Source organism: Grampus griseus (genome assembly GCF_964374135.1).
Source record: "Grampus griseus genome assembly, chromosome: 1".
NCBI classification, from domain to species: Eukaryota; Metazoa; Chordata; class Mammalia; order Artiodactyla; family Delphinidae; genus Grampus; species Grampus griseus.
The window spans coordinates 65,372,802-65,390,036 of NC_139017.1; the positions used below are offsets into that span (position 1 = coordinate 65,372,802).

The 17,235-nt window shown below is 38.0% G+C and overlaps 1 protein-coding gene across 1 annotated transcript in view; it reads left to right on the forward strand.

The window, feature by feature from the left end:
* Positions 1-16,378, forward strand: part of RGS5 (regulator of G protein signaling 5) — a 52,712-nt gene extending 36,334 nt beyond the window's left edge. The window contains exons 4-5 of the mRNA XM_082651197.1: positions 6,934-7,100; positions 11,305-16,378. Of these exons, the coding sequence (XP_082507323.1) occupies positions 6,934-7,100; positions 11,305-11,466 (329 nt within the window). The 3' untranslated portion in view covers positions 11,467-16,378. The remainder of the gene's footprint in view (positions 1-6,933; positions 7,101-11,304) is intronic.
* Positions 16,379-17,235: the final 857 nt, after the last annotated feature.

The window sequence follows — 17,235 nt, forward strand, 5'->3', positions numbered from 1 at the left end:
TAAAAATAGGATTCAATGTAAGATATCTAACCCATATTTTTCCATTTTCATCACAAGATGGAATATGAAACTTTGTTAAATGCTTTGCAAAAATAAGAATTTAAAAAATATTTCCCACAGGACCATCAAGATTAATAGACACAGGCTACATAGCAAAGAATGTATGTTGAATTGTATACAAACGTTTTTTATTTCTTGTTTTTGGTGAGTTAATCTGCTTACCTGTGACAGAATCAATATCTTATATTTGGAGGCAGAACACCAAAGCCTCTGATTTGGAACTTTCTCAATATTATCCATTTTTTATTTTCTTTTTATTTCTTGTGTTAAACAGAGTACCCAGTCCTGATACATATAAATTGTTCCACGAATGCTTATTGAATAACTGGGTTAATGAATGATTTCATTATTCTTCTAGGACACAGAAAGTCCATGAAGACAACTAGGAGAAAATATTTATGTTTATCAATTGACTTATTTATTGTGTTACACAGTGGTTTTAGGGCCAGTAGCAACCTGACAGATGACATATTATATATTATGAATTCTAAGTACCCTGGGTACAGGTATTTATTGTCAACAAACCTGAGAATTAGCAGAACCACTTCCATGTTTTTAAAACCATTAAAGAGAAGGATATATATTTATGTGGCCATATAAAATCCTTTTCAGTCATACTAATCCTTAGGGCCACATGTTCATATATTTCAGGCTTTCAGGAGAACTTAACTAGTTAAGCCAGAGGCAGTTAGTGTTAACACTTTAGCATTTGTTGAGGGACTGAAGTTCTTCAGCTTGCAAATAGATGATTTTCATGATGTGAGCTTGAGGCCTGAGAGTCTCACAGTAATATTTTCTGCTTCTTAGAGGGGAAGTCTGTATATGCATGTGTGTGTAAATATATATAAAATTCACAATGTTTTATTTAATTAGATATATTTTAAAATTATGTATACTATATATGTTATATATATAGTATATGTCTGTGTATATATATGTGTGTTCTTAAGTTCCACATCATTAAACTTTTAAGTAATTAACACTTTTAAGACTTGGGCAATTTCCCCAAGCAATAAATGGAAAAGCATTTGATAAATGTTCTAGTCAAAATTCTTTCCTTGAGAAGATATCTATCCATTCAAACTAGCATGAATGAAAAAGAGGGTTTCTGGTATGGATACAGAGATCTCACAGAAACAAAAGAGTGCCATGCTCTATGGGAGGTGATGCCATGAGCGAATAAGACAGCTTCTCCCTCCCTCTGCCTCTGTTTCTCTGCTCTGTGTCTCGTCTCTTCCTCTCTTTCCATTTTGCCCTCTATCTCTGCTTCTATGACTCTCCCTCTTGCTGTGTCTGTCTCTTGCCACTTTGTCTCTACTGCCCTCTGTCCAGCTATTTCTAGAAGAGGACTAGTGGAATGACAGGCATGCCCAAGTAATTCTACCCCAACACCGTCAACCTAAAGAAACAATTTTTTTTTTTTTTGCGGTACGCGGGCCTCTCACTGCTGTGGCCTCTCCCATTGCGGAGCACAGGCTCCGGACGCGCAGGCTCAGTGGCCATGGCTCACAGGCCCAGCCGCTCCGCGGCACGTGGGATTCTCCCGGACCCGGGCACGAACCTGTGTCCCCTGTATCGGCAGGTGGACTCTCAACCACTGCGCCACCAGCGAAGCCCTAAAGAAACAATTTTTGACCTTTTTCCCCAAACACCAGCTTTCGTGCACCGTGAATAACTTTTAAGCCAAACTTTGGCAACTCAGTTCTTATGAGATATTCTTATTTGAATCTGCAAATCTAACGGTCTATAACCAGAACCATGATAGTTCTGACATTAGCTGTGATTGATGCAGAATAGGTAATGAAGAAAGATACATTTGAAAAATGCATATTTAAAACTTCACAATCCCTTCTTGCATGTTTGATTTGATAAATTAAATCATTTAACCTCAAGGAATGGCATATTTGCTGATTTATGAGGAACATTTGGCATTCTCTTGTGCTAATGTAAGATATTGATTCAGTTCCCCAAGCATTTCTTAAATCCACATTTTTCTTAAATTTTCTTGAGTGGAAATGAAATCAATTGGTACCAAACCTCTTAAAAAAAGGATGGTTAAGCTGCTCCTCAATCTCTTCTCTTCCACAAGATTCCTCTCTTTCTTTCCTCAGTTTTTAAAAATCTTTTTTTTTATTGAAATATAGTTGATTTGCAATACTGCATTGTGTACAGAATGATTCATTTTTTTACAGATTATATTCTGTTATAGGTTATTACAAGATAATCACCTATTAAACCTATTAAAACCTAATAGGCATTACCTGATAACCTATGAAAACTAGTTTTTAATAGCCCAGTGTATTCGACTCTGTTCTGAAAGGACAGCAGTTGTCCTTACGTTCTTGTCTTCAGTTTTATATGTGGCACCATCTGTTTTCTTTTTGAAGGTCCATGGGGCACATAACTGCTGTATTGCTTTTTAAACACAAAAACAGGTTGCACGTGGGAGTTTACATAAGACAGTGACATTAAACTCTTCCACACGACTGTCTTTAAGAGCAGACGAAGAATGAAACACAACCCAGTAGTAGCAAAGTTTTTATGTGAATCTTTTTGCCCCAGGAGTTCCAAAATGTCAGAACATTTCCTTGAGACACGCTTGAGATTTGGACTCTTGCATGGGGAATGGAATAGCCTGGCTCTGGGCTCCTCTTTTTGTTTCCGTCTTTGCATTCTCCTTCTGCTTCTCTTCTTTTGTTTCCAATTTCCTCCCTTCTATTTTCTGGCTCACATTTATCATCATCTTACTCACTGGTAGCCACAATTCCCTTTAAAGCAACAATTATAACAATAAAAGCAATAGTTTACATTTATTATTCACCATGTGCCAGGCACTGTCCTATGCACTTTGCATTAATTAGTTTATCTAACGATTTCAATAATTTTAGGACTTACAAAAACAGGTGCAAAAATAATCCGTATTTTTTCAGAAAAGGGAACTGAGACGTAGAGAGCTTAGGTAACTTGCCCATGAAATAAAATGCTACAGCAATAGCAAAGTCAGTCATTTTATTTTTCCTTAATGTTTGTATTCTTCAGTTTTGAGACTTGAGAGGAAACTTTTGTCTCAATGGGTCTTATTTTATTCAGTTTGAACCTCTATTAAATGTTAGGCCCACAGATTTAGACTAGGAGGTGGGATGCTTTCAAAAGAAGGGCAAAGATAAATGAAACTCAAACCTTGAACTCAAATCATCAACAGCCTCCTGGGAAAGATAGCCATAGAAGCAAATAATCCCAACCAAAACCGAGAAAGTGATCTCTCCTCTTATGATGCTAAAAATCCTCAACAGCAAGTTGGAGCTACTGGGTAAAGACTACCTTGTATATGAGGCAACATTTGAGTTGGGTTTTGAATGGTGATAAAGATTACTTTTAAATTGGGCATGAATAATAATGATGAAAGTCAGCATTTATTGAGCTATCATTATGTTCAACATCATGTAAGAGCTTTCCATGAATTATTTAACACTTATTACCACCCTGTCAGGTAGTTTCCATTAGTACCCCACTTACCAGATGTGGCAACTGAGGCTTGGAGAAGTTAAATTACTTGCCCAAGTTACTGTTGTAGTGTGGTGTGTAAGCATCAACCTCCAGGCAATCTTAACTCTAGAGTCCATGCTTTGAAAGTAAACTATGAAATGGTATTTACCAACTATCAGTAACGTTTCACTATTTTTCCTCTAGGAGAAGAGATTTGTGCTAATCTACTTTTCAGCATTTTTTTCCTTTATACCAGTTGGACTTGGATTTGTCTTATACTCTTTTTATTTTTAAAGTGGTTTTATAGGTGGTTTCATTTTGTTCTTTGGCAGGGTTGTTATTTTATTTTACAGGGATGTCAAAAGTGGCATCACTCATTAGGGCCAGCTCTGGGATTATAATGTGGGTCACAACCCAGAGTGTTGCCACCAGACCGGAAGATCAGGTGGGTTTCACCTACTTCTTAGGAAAAGGATGCCCGAAGATGTGTGTGGAATGGTATTTTGAGGCTCTGTGTGGGCTCAGCAAGGAATAATGTAGGGATTTTTCAGGGCTGTGTACTGAGGACTCTACTGGGGTGTGGAGTGGGCAGGGGAATAATGTGAGGCAAAGAAGACATGTGGGTTCCTCGCAGAATAGAGACTTTGGCCTAGAGTAGATTTGACTCTGACCCAAGAGGACTTCCTCAGGGGTAATGGGAATTCCTCAGAGTCTCTGAGGAATGGACCAGTAGAAAACCAGAAGTTAAGGAGGAGAAATCATCTGGGGAGTGGCGTTAGAGGGTCCTAGGAAGGGACCCTCTAGAGAATCCTCAAAATCCAGATGAGAGAAAGAATAGCTTTAAACATCTCCCAGACCAATAATAAATCCACTTTATGAGTCTTGATTTTGAGGATTCAAGAGAATGATGAAACCAGTACCCAGGAAATGGACTCAATACACTGGAAAGTTGTTTTCCAAGTGCATTTTCTGTATCGGACGACTTGGTATATGTATGGTAAATGTTAACATTGCTGTGGAATCCTGGAATGTATCCTCAGGTCATAAATAACAATGTTTCTGAGGACTAGAATTTTATCTCTACCTTTTTCAAAGATGTGGAGAGGGTGATTCAGAGTGCCTGAATCACCATGTTGTGGGGACATGGGGCTAATGAGAATAAATTGGCCCAGACTTATTCTGTGAAGTTATTGCTTTGTCTACAATCTTAGACCTGATTGTGTGGGCGCTCATAAGACTTCATTCCTATCGTCATTTCCCGGTAGCTAGAAAGTGCCTGGGAATTTTCTCATTTCAACAAAGACTACCTGACACCTTTTGTTTAAGAAACAATGAAAACTTTAAGAATGATAGAGAGAGAATTCGGGGGTTATTTCTTCTTTCAGCATGTACCATTGACTCCCGTGCCACTAAATGATAACAAATAGTGCCGGAAATATGGTGGGAAATACGGGCAGAGAGAGAGGGAAAATACATCTGATGTTAACCAGGTAAACATTATCAAGTGGTTTCAAAGTAATTCTGCTAGCTGTGTTTCTAGAGAAAATTGTTTATCATACCTACCATCACTTCCCAAAGTATTTTTAGGTGTTGATCAATAAAAAATGGTTTTAGGTTAAGTACAGGGAGAGGGGATTAAAATGCAAAGTGTCTTGTTTGGATTCAGAATCACTGGTGACCCTAATCCAATTAACTATAACTTAGTCATTCTGTTTCTTTAGAACTGAACACAGTTTCAGGGAACTGTGAGGGGTATGAAGACAATAAAAATGCACAGAAGGAAAATTGAAAAAAGACAACCATATATTTCAGGCTTAATCATCACATTTTGTGCATATTGTATGAAATCGATGTATTAAGCAATGATTAATGAATGAAAATTTAGAGTCCATAAAAAGGAGTAGGGAGAAATACTCAAGGGGAAGGGAAATAGATAGAAATTAGGTCAAAGGAAATGAATTCAGTACATGAATATGTCTGCAAGTAAAACTAATGAATTGAAGAAGTGTCTCCTGATGGGGAACAAGTTAGAAAGGTGGACCCTGATGTACTGGTTATAGTCAGTCCAACCTTCTGCCCTGAGAGGCAAATGACATGCCAGGCATGTCTGTAATTGTGATACAGTCTGTGGAAAACTAGAATTTTCTCTCCTTCCTTTAGAAATCTACTTTCCCTACATAGTAAATTGACATGGATTCTCTCTCAGTACATATGCATTTGTTAGAATTTGGGTTTAAAAAAAAGCATATATATATATAGATAGATAGATAGATAGATAGAAAGAGAGAGACAGCTTTAAAAGGAAGAAAATATTGAAGATAAAGAGTGATTTTTCCTTTGTTCCTCTCCAGTGCCTTCCTAAATCCTGACCTTGCCTTCTACTTATCTACCACTTTGGAGGTTAGAGCTGGAGGGGTAGGAAAGAAAAAGAAAACAAAAGGATCAGGCCCAAGAATCTCTAATAGATAGATAGATAGATAGATAGATAGATAGATAGATAGATAGATAGATATTCGTATATAGATATATATATATTTAAATTATAAGCTGAAATATATTCTACAGGAGCAACAGTGCACTGAAAACAGAATCACAGTAGTTATAATTATACTGAATTTAATATGTTTATAGACTGATGTATAATTGACGGGCATAGTAACTACTCTGCAAGTGGTGACTTCATTGGGCCCCTTCCCACTCCTCCTTCAGGTCTCAAATGGAATGTCACTTTCTCATGGAGGCTTTCCCTAAACCTAAAACGAGGTTAGGACCCCTTTTGTTACTCTTACTATCTTTCGTATGGTTTTCTTTTGTTGTGTACATTTATTTGTGTGTGTTTCTTCATTTTCTTTTCTACCTCCCCCAGGATCTATAAACTTCATTAGGGCCAGAACCATGTCTATTTTACTTGCCATAATTCCCAGAACATGATATTTGTTCAAAAATCATCTGTAGAAAAACAAAAAGACTGCAAGTAGTTCATACACGAGAATCAACATTAATGTTACTTACACTACCAAATCAAGTTTTAAATGTATTTTTTTCCTTTTGGTAATTGATAAGTATCCAGAATGGCATTAGTGTTCACAGTGTCCCTGGTTGTTGTATACAGGTAAACCTTCATCACCTAAGTATAGACTGTCTGGATCCGAATCCCAGCTCTGCCACTTACCAGCTGGTTAACTAAGGGCAAGTTACTTGATCTCTCTGACTTCATTTGTAAAATAGATTCGTAATGAGGAGCAAATGAGTTAACTTTTGTAAGGTTATGGCATAAATGACAGGAATATATAGTAAATAAACCTAGGCTACAACGTGGGATATAGTGTTAGATAGATAGATAGATAGGGTGAATACATTTCCTCAAATAACCTTTTTCCTTGCTAGACGGACTTGCCAGTTTCAAAAGTTTCCTGAGGTCTGAATTTAGTGAGGAAAACCTTGAGTTCTGGATGGCCTGTGAGGATTACAAGAAGATCAAGTCCCCTGTCAAGATGGCTGAGAAGGCAAAGAAAATTTATGAAGAATTCATCCAAGCGGAGGCTCCTAAAGAGGTTGGTCCTGATGGGAAGGTGGGTGAGTGTGGTCAGCTCAACAACTTCCCAGGAAGGATTTCCAACTGCAGTACACTTTGCAGCCACAGGCTATTCCTATTTGAGAGTGGGCCACCTTTTGTAAGCGCCTACTGAGTGGAAAGGCAGAGCAATACAGTCGAGCAGGTATGAACTTGAACTCTGTTTAGGTCACTTTCTAAGCAATCATGGGTCTCTTTTCAGTAGTATGTAATCGCAAGTCAGAATGATACTAGTTGTATGATCTTAGATAAATGATTGAGTCTGTCTGAACTTAGTTTCTTTCTTTGGGAAAAATGAGGGTAATGAAGGCTATTTTTGCACTATTGTTGTGAGGATGAAATTAAAGAGCGGACGTGAAAATGTATATCTCAGCATTTGAACTAATGAATGCTTACTGAATGTTTCTACCACTTAATTTCTTCTCTCTTCCTCTTCCCCTTCTCCTCCTTCCCTTTCTTTTCTTATGAAAACTCTCTCTTTTCCCTTCTATTCTCCCCCATCCCGTTGTTTCCCCCAGGCCTTTTCCATTTACACTCTAGTCAGGGGAAACAGGGTTTCTACTTACAAAAATCAAATGATTACAAGATAATAGTGCTAGAGATGTCAGAAGACAATGTACCATTAACTGACTGCTAAAGACAAGATGTGTGTTGATTTCAAAGAGGATTTGGGGTAGTTTATCTGCCCTTTGCTGTTTATGAAACTGAATTGAAAAGGCTTTCTGTGGAATTCAGGATGGCCTCAGCAAGACCTGTTCATCATGTTTTGGTCAGGTCACTAATTTCACATTGCATCCCATAATCCAATCTGGACATCAAACATTTCATCAAGATTTGGGGTCAATCACAGGGGTGATCTGAACAAACCCTCTAGGTAGGCAGTAATTAACTTAAGATTATTTGAGAGGGGAAAACCCCAATACCCTTTTTCTCTCTCAGGTGCTCTAGACTCTTGAGGTCCCACCATTTGATATTTATTCCTTTGGTAATGGATTATTCATCACTGATCCTTTTTGAAAGATAAATATGTTTGAATGGATGGACAAATTATATACCTAATACCAACAGATGAGCTCCCTCCATGACACAGGAGGTAGAGGTCAGGAGCATGAGAGTATAGAGCACCATGGGTCAAGGTGGAGAAAGTGAGAGTCCTAAGATGGAACTGGGCTTAGTCTTGCTGTGGAATCTTATCCAGATCTCCTGTTCTACTCCTCAGGCTCCCACCCTATGCATATATGTTAACTTCCCTACTTCTGATGCCTTTTGTGCTGGGACATTATTCTTCTATCCACGTGGAATCTCTATTTGTGATGTTACCAAGGAGATTAGTATTAAATTTGACACCCATTTTCTGACTTCAACTGATCTCCCATTTCCAGCCTATCTTCCTACCAACATCATTCCTATTTACAGAAGTCTAGGATTTGTTGCAATATCTGTACATCGTGGAGACTCATCTGGACTATTGCTTTGAGCTCCAGGAAAGTTTTGTTCTCGAGGTTCCTTACTAGAACATTGGTGTTTATCATGAAAATATGAGACATTAAAAATGAAGTTTCAAAGGCTTCCCTGGTGGCGCAGTGGTTGAGAGTCCGCCTGCTGAGGCAGGGGTCACTGGTTCGTGCCCCGGTCCAGGAAGATCCCACATGCCGCGGAGCGGCTGGGCCGGTGAGCCATGGCCGCTGAGCCTGCGCGTCCGGAGCCTGTGCTCCACAACGGGAGAGGCCACAACAGTGAGAGGCCCGCGTACCGCAAAAAAAAAAAAAAAAAAAAAAAAAAAAAAAATGAAGTTTCAAAATAAACAAAACCCTGGCTGAGTTACTAGAACACACAAATGGTGGCCCTCATTATGAGGACCTGTGAGCTCAAAATAAAATAGCCTTGGCCTCCAGTCTCTGAGCTGGGCATCAGAGAGAATGTGGATCACTCCTGACACATAATAAACATTCAGTGAATATTTGTGAGATGAATGGGTGCAGATGTCCCAACCCAGACCTTTCTCAACGTGTACCTTTGGGCAAGTTTCTCACTAAAGCTCTCTAATTCTCTGTTCCCTTAACTGTAATCCTCTCACATATATGTATGTGTACCTAGAGGATGTTTAATAAATTGTAGCTGTAATTTTTTAAATTCTCCAACTCTTGTATTTTGACCCCCAAATTTACTATTTCATTTTGGTGACCAGCAGATTGACCTATAAAACAAATCTACCCAGGCAAATAGTAATCTAAATTTTCTTTCTCTGAATATTCACCTCAGTTCTTTAAGATAAGGAACTGAAGGAGAGATACAGTTGTAAAAAAATTGGAACTAAGATTAAAAAAAGAGAAGTGACCCTGCGTAGTTCAATAAGTAGAAAACTCGTATATTGCAGGTTGTCAACTGTCCATATTTTAAATTAATGAAAAATATTTTCTTGGCTCTCTAGCAAACGGACGAGTATATATCAAAATGATTCATTAGAGGAGCCCATGCACATAAAACTTATAAGACAAATAGCTGCTTTTGCTGGTGCATACAATGTGTTAGAAAGTTTTAAATACATCACTTCTTTAAAAAGTAGGATTAGGAGATAATTCTATAATTTTTAGAAATGTAACTATTTGAGTAAGGCTGCCCACCTAGCTCAGTATATATTTAAAAGAAGGAAGAAATATCGCTTTCGTGTGGTGAGAAGAATAACAGACTGGGAATAGAGAAATATACATGATAGCCTCACCTCTGTCCCTCACTAGCTGTTTGCGGGCCTGTAATGACCTCTCTGGGTCTCGGAGTCTTCACCCGTGAAGGCAGGAGTCAGACTACCTCACCTCTGGGGCTGTTTCCAGTGGTGTCTGTGTAGTCTTCCGCCATTCCTGCATAAAGCACACAGGCCCCTCTCACCTGTGGAAAACATGTCATAGCCTCAACTCACTTCATCCTGGACCTTCAGTCACAGTCACTCCTGTGTGTTCTGGCCTGGTACTCCCCAATCATGTCTTTGTCCCTGACTCTGACCTAAAGCTGCTGCATAATTCTCTGAGCCCAAATAGCTTTTCTCAGTATCAAGAACTTCTAGCAGGCCAGGAGAGACCTAAAACATTTTCTCATGTTCCAATTCAAAATATTGGTTGATTTGTTTCTTTCTCTTTTACATGCAGACACCTTAAGAGTCATTGAAACATACTACGTGTTGTACAGTGATTTCTCTCAAATCATACTCAGACAAGTCCAGGCAGGTTGTACACTGTACAACTCCAGGGGCCATTTACACGGACCCTAACATGAATGGTGTCCCTGGGAATGGCTCGATGTAGTAGCCCTGCATTCAGGACAAATACGCCATAATGCCTTCCAACACTGCAGTCTACTGGGTAAAAGCAACATTGCTGGGCTTTTGAGTTTTCTCTCTACCACTTATGATCTTGGGCAAGTCACTTAACATTTCTGTCCCTCAGGTGTCAAATGTAGGTGTCAGTATTGCCTCCTAGAGTTGTAAGATTCAATGAATTCATAGCACAGTGCCTGTAAAAGTTAAGCTCTCCGCACTCATTAAGTATTAGCTGCTATTGTTATTATTGTTGCACTAGAACCATTGTTTCCCACTTAGTTTCAGGAAAAGACCAAATTTCTTTATTCTTCGAGAACCATGCAAAAGTTCTTGGATTCATGGTCAGAAGTTCTTTCTCTCTCTTCATTCTCCCCACTAGGTGTGAAACAAAATGCTGTGGTAGGAGGATTGTGGGATTAGGCATCAGGATACTTGGATTCAAATTCAGAGTCTCTGCATTCAAATACATTTATTAGTTCTGTGATCTTGAAGAAGTCTCTATCTATATCTATCTATCTATCTATCTATCTATCTACCTATCTATCTATCTATCTATCTATCTTTCCCCTACAAAAGGAAAGACTCATTCTTAGGGTTATTGTGAGGATTATATGAGGTCTGCATGTGTTGGCTGCTTGTTTCTAACAGTGGGTGTCTATCACTGGTTGATCTTAATCTGAGTCATGCATTTGTTGAAGCATTTGTTGAAGTTGCCTTACCCCACTGCGTATAAAGTAGAAATGATATTTCTCACTTGCTATGACTCTCTTCCCCTCGTGTGTTATACTGGTGAGAAATTCCACTTCTCTCCCAACCCCTCCTCAAATCCCATAACCTGGCTGACTCAGTGACCCTGTTTCCTGTCTCATAGGTGAATATTGATCATTTCACGAAGGACATCACAGTGAAGAACCTGGCGGAACCTTCCCCAAGCAGCTTTGATGTGGCCCAGAAAAGAATCCATGCCCTGATGGAAAAGGATTCACTGCCTCGCTTTGTGCGCTCTGGGTTTTATCAGGAGTTCATCAAGTAGCAATGTAGTTGGTCTGTGAGAATCATCCTGACAGTTATTTCCTCCACAATAACCCTGCACTTTCCAGCAACCCACATATTTTCCTATAGCAGCTTTTGCTCAAAAACTCTCAAATGGAAAACCCCAGAGAGTGTTGCTTCCTCCTTTGCCCACATTGTTTTGGATGTTTATCTATTGCCCAAATGCCTTCCTTTTCCAATTTCCTCTTCCTGCCCCCATTCTTAATTAAGCTCTACTCTTGTATGTTGTTGTGAAACTCAATCAGAATGACAGAAAAAAATCTATCAAAGGAAATATAAGATAAGAATATGATATCATTGAATGTAGGTCCATTTGGTTTAGGTAATGGATCTCCCCCTAAATTGGTATGAAAAAGAATGTGGATGTAGAAAGACCAGTTTCAACTGAAACTAATTGATCTCATTTTTAAAAAAATTCTGATCCATGAGGGGGTCACCCCTCTCATTATTTCTGAACTTGGTTAGTAAAAGTTGCTAAGAATTTTATGAGGCAGAGCCACTATTGGATTTTTTAAGCAAATACGCTGTTAAAAAATATTGATCTTCTGAGAGCATCTTTGTGTTAGCTAGAGATTATAAACAAGAGATATAGATACATAAATATGCTGTGTTTATATAAAATCGATCTGAACGCCATCCATATAACTTCTTTCCCTATACTTCCCTCATACCTTCCCATGCATAAAGTTACCAAATTCTGTATTAAATCAATGACCTGAGATTGACAAGGGACTATTTTATACAGGTATCTATGCCTCTAGTATGTAGGCACAAAGTTTCAGTTTTCAAATTATTTAAAATTCGTGTGAGTATAAAATTCCAAAATTTCTGACTCCAATCATATAAAACAGTTGCTACTCATTGCAGTGGTCTCCCACCTCAATATCAAGAGGGCTGTACACTAAGATGGGAAAATCTCGTCAAGCCTAAAATGGTTAGTTTTCCTATGATGCCATCAGTTTGTTTAGTAAAAGACGATTATCTTTAAAACACCAAATTATCTTTGGAAAACTTAATTTGACTAAAGGCAGAGACGTTCTAAGTGAGATAAAATTTTAAAGTACCCTGCATTTTGCAAAATAATCTGATCTTTTAGCAACCCCTCACTTCCCTCCCTATTTTGCTCCCTGCATTAATGAATTGTATTTATAGTCAAAATGCACATTTATACCCCTAACATGCCTTACGCACAACCAATTGATAAGCCATGGTACTTTTAGTAGGTTTAAACTTTTAATTCTGTATTTCCTTACTATAAGTCTTGCTAGAATTTTTTTCTTATCTTTAGTAGATTTGATTAAACAATGATTTACATAATCTAGTAATAGAGTCAAACTATGTATGAATATAACCAAGGTGAGGACACAGAGTTAACTAAACAAGTAATTTTTAAAGGACTAATAAAAATCTGAAATGTTTAAATAGAAGACTACATTGTTTAGTCTTGTATTTACTCCTTTTGTTTCTTTTTTTCTTTCACACACTCCTAGTTTCACATGTTTGTAGCCCATTTATTCACTTAATTCCTAAGAGTATTGAAAGCGAAGCAACTATATGACTGTATTCTTTGAGTAAACACTGACTGTATTTGTTGGGTTTTCCTTTTTTTTTTTTTTTTTTTTTTTGTATTTCAAAGGCTAATGTGCCCTTCCTGAATACTTGCCATTTCAAACTCTGAAAGTGGGTCGGAGTGACTGGGTCTACTGCCAACTCTTGCTAGTCTGGTATGAGTTCATTCATATTTGTCAGTATTGCTCACTTCAAAGAAACTCCGTCATCAAGCAGTCGACAGCTAGGCCAGACCAACATTGTGAGCATGAAAAAGAAGTTCTCACCATGTCTATTCGTGTAGGAGTGACAAGCAACTCACAACAAGAATTCCCAGCACAACCATCCTCAGCATCTGTCTATGCTGCCCCAAATCAGTATAAAATCACCAATCCTTTACTTGCTAATGCAGCTAGAAAATTTAAGAACTGAAGAATCTAGGTGAGTTATGTTTTTCTTGAATGCCAAAACACTTTTAAGAAAAATTTTGATGTCATTAATATTTCAAATATTTTATTCATATTATTTGAAACAACAAAATGTTTGAAAATACCCAGAGAATTAACTAGAGATTACAGAGTTCACCAAGATGGTTGATATGACAAAGACTCGGACTTACTGTATTCACAAACTGACTGCACATCCTATGTAAGTGGGTAGAATTGTCAGTGGAGGATAAGAAGGACATTCACCTTTTCATAAGCTGAACCCAGGAGGCAGAGGGCAGGAAAAGCACCAGGAGGACAATGCTGTAAAGGCTACAAGAAGCATGAATGCCTTTCAGTCAACCGGTGACATGTAATATATATGTAAATATGATTTTAAATTTAAAGCAGTACACACACACACACACGCACACATACACACACACTCTTCTAAATAATAAAATTAAAAGGAGTACAAATATCACAGACCAAAATGAAAAAGCAAATGTATAAAAATTGCCCTAGAAAATTCTTTGAAATCTTTGGTGTTTTTAAACTTAGAAAAAAAACTGAGCTGCTAGAAGTTGCCATAGTAACACAAACAAAATAAACATTCTTTTAAATTTTGGGAAATTAGGAAAACTGAGATGATCTTTCCAGGAAAAAAGATGTGTAACATCTGTTTATCACTCCCTTTGCCTCCTCCCCTTCCTCCACACTCTCCCTTGAGTAAATTGCCTGGGAAAGTATGAAACTCAATGCAGGAGAGAGCCCTGTGGTGCTGACATTTTCCTCCCTTGTGAAAATGTAACAGTCATAAGTGAATCTGGAATGTAGAGAGGTAGTCAATGGGAATAGGAGTATATGCTTCTCATCCATGAGAGAAACCTAAGATTGGCAGGTAGGTCAGGTAACCACCATAACCTGTTTTTCTGCCTGGGTTTGATATAGTTTGTGGTTGTGGTTGGTGTCTGATTAGGATCTAAACTTGACCAGAAGAAAGAGACAGACTCTCAGAGTAAATTAGGAGGCTGTGTTCCATGTTCATCTGCTAAAGCAATGCTTGTTTATGTGAACAACTCCTTACACACACACGCACACATGCACACACATACACATTTTCTTTCTCTCAGATAGACATCTTCTGAAATGCAGAACTGAGGTGTTTCAGTAACTTTGCTTTCAAATCAATAGAATCAAATTTATGAAAACATTTTGTGCCCCACTCCCCATACCACCTATGTACTCTAATTCTCTATGGTATAAATTATGCTTTAAGCAGATTTCAGTTTTTAGTGCATAAAGAGAAGAAGTTGTTAAAGAAATTGTTTTTACTTTTGTCCTCTACAAAGCCATGGATTATGCTTGGTTGATGTGCTCTCCGTATAAACTCCCTTTCAACAGGGTGGACTTGTTATTATTTCCCAAAGAATAATAGATATCCAGAAGTTTCAATAAAAACTTGACCATTAGTAAATCAATTGGTAAACTAATAAACATTCTCTGCCAGGGCTTTGTCAAGCTATCCGTCCCATCACAAATTTGATAATTTGAGAATCATTTCAAAGGCTATCATATTTCAGAGGAATCATTTTTATCCCTGAAATCATTCCCTCTAGCAGGTATTTTCCTTGTTTCCTGGTAATTTAGCAAGTTTGTGAGAAATAGGGTCATGAGAAAAGAAAGGGGGGAAAGGAGAGATGGGAAGTGGTAAAGAAGTAAGTGCCCAGACCTACAAAGTGAGACCATTCACTAGGAGACATTTAAGAGCAGCTCCACTTGATTGAAAATCAAATAGTTTCTGCTGTCACCATCAAGACTTGCAGGAAGGCTTTTCTTGACTAACAATGCAGATTGATGTGAAAATCCATTATAATATCCTAGGGATTCTTGATTAGATAAAAGAAGAAACATGGAAGATTTTCTTTCCCCAGTGGGCTTGCATGTGCCAGAGAGCAGAGCATGGAGAACCCAGTTTCTAACATCCAAATGTCCAAACCCAAGGGCCAGGCAACTCTCTGTAGGTTCTGGACACGATGTCTTGATACATCTCAGTGTATGGGTTTTCCAGGCTCTCCATTCTATAAGAGTGTGTTCAATTCTTGCCTTGGATAAGGCTCCTTAGCAATTTAGCAACTACTCATTGTGCTAAACATATTTTCATTCAAATAGGTTATATGGCCAACCAGAGCAATAGATATCCAAAGAAAGGCTCTCCCCAGCATACTGGAACTGAAAAGATCAAGACTTCCAACAGAGACATTTGTAGCTTTGAATGGAAACTCATAGCAGAGAGTAAAGGGAAAGAGACAGACAACCCGAACTTTGGAATATTATCCTCACCTCACAGTTTAATAATAATCATTTCTAGTAGAGAAGCTACAAAACCAACATTTATATCCAGTTTGATAAGCCTCTTGTTTTTTCACCTGAGACAATTTTCCTTTCTGTCTCACACCTATATCTCCATTTCTTTTCTCCCCCTGTATGAGGATACATTTTAAATAGTTGAGTCTAACCACTGTTATCTAATAATGAATACAATTAAAAGCATTTAACTCACTATCTAGGAAAATGTATAAACTAAGGCATAGACAAAACAATGGGAAATGCTGAAAACTTATCCAATGGAGAGAAGTAATCTGGATAATTTTTGCCAAAAGTTTTCTTCATGTCATATGTTATTAGAATGTGGGGGGACTAAATTTTTTAAGAATGCTGCAACTCGCAACTCATCTTCAGGAGACCAGCCCAGAGAAAAGTGTAGAAATGAAAGGTTTGGAAATCCATTTGTCAGCATTTATCTTATAAGTTTTTCATTTAGAAACAATGTGTTTATCTTCTAATTTTGTAACCAATACGTTGTATACTATGTAACTCATACTTCTTGATAAAGCACCAAATATGTATCTGTAACCACAATCACATATATTCTATTAAATATATATCTATATAATAACCTCATATGAGTCCTTCTTGACTCCTGAACATTCTTGATATGAAACTCTATCTTAAGGTAGGCTTGTTATTCACTTCGCTCCTTATACCAGGTGAGCCCTTGATCAATTGGGAGGATCCCTCTCCTAATAAATATCAACTGTAATACAGCCTGACAAGCTAAACTCAGAAAGGGAGACACAAAGTGCCCGATATTCATACACTCTGTTTACTACTTTCCCTTGGATTCAGATGGCAACACCTTATTGATGCAGGTATTCACTGTTAGCACTGACTGAGCACATTATACCATTTGGACCCTGCAATATTCAGTGAGTATAGTTATTCCCTTCTCTTCCTGCACTGGTGAAAGATCTGAAAACCATGTGCCACTGCAAGCAACTCAATTCTATGACCTTAGATTTGGTGCTCAGATAGCTTAGGTAATGGCCTCAGATTATACAACTAGTGGGGTTGGGATTGCATGAAAGGGAAAGTTTGTATACAGAAAGAGGCATGGATAGAATCAGTTTACAGAGAGAAACAATGATGAGAATCCATGTGAAGGGAGAATGGGAGAGAGGAATTGAGAGATTAGAGAATGTCTGCTTGGCCTGTGACAGTTTCTCAGTTCTCATTCACAGTTCCCATGAAGCCTAGGTATATTTAATGTAGATGCAATCACCATGGATCATTTCAGTACCATCTATTCTATTCTCCTCTTTATTTGAATTATCTTGGATGATTTTCTGACAGTTTCCACCAAGAAGCATTATTAGATCAAAGATCACTAACACTTTTATCTGCCCCACAGAGAAGTGATGCCTCGAGGTCATTGT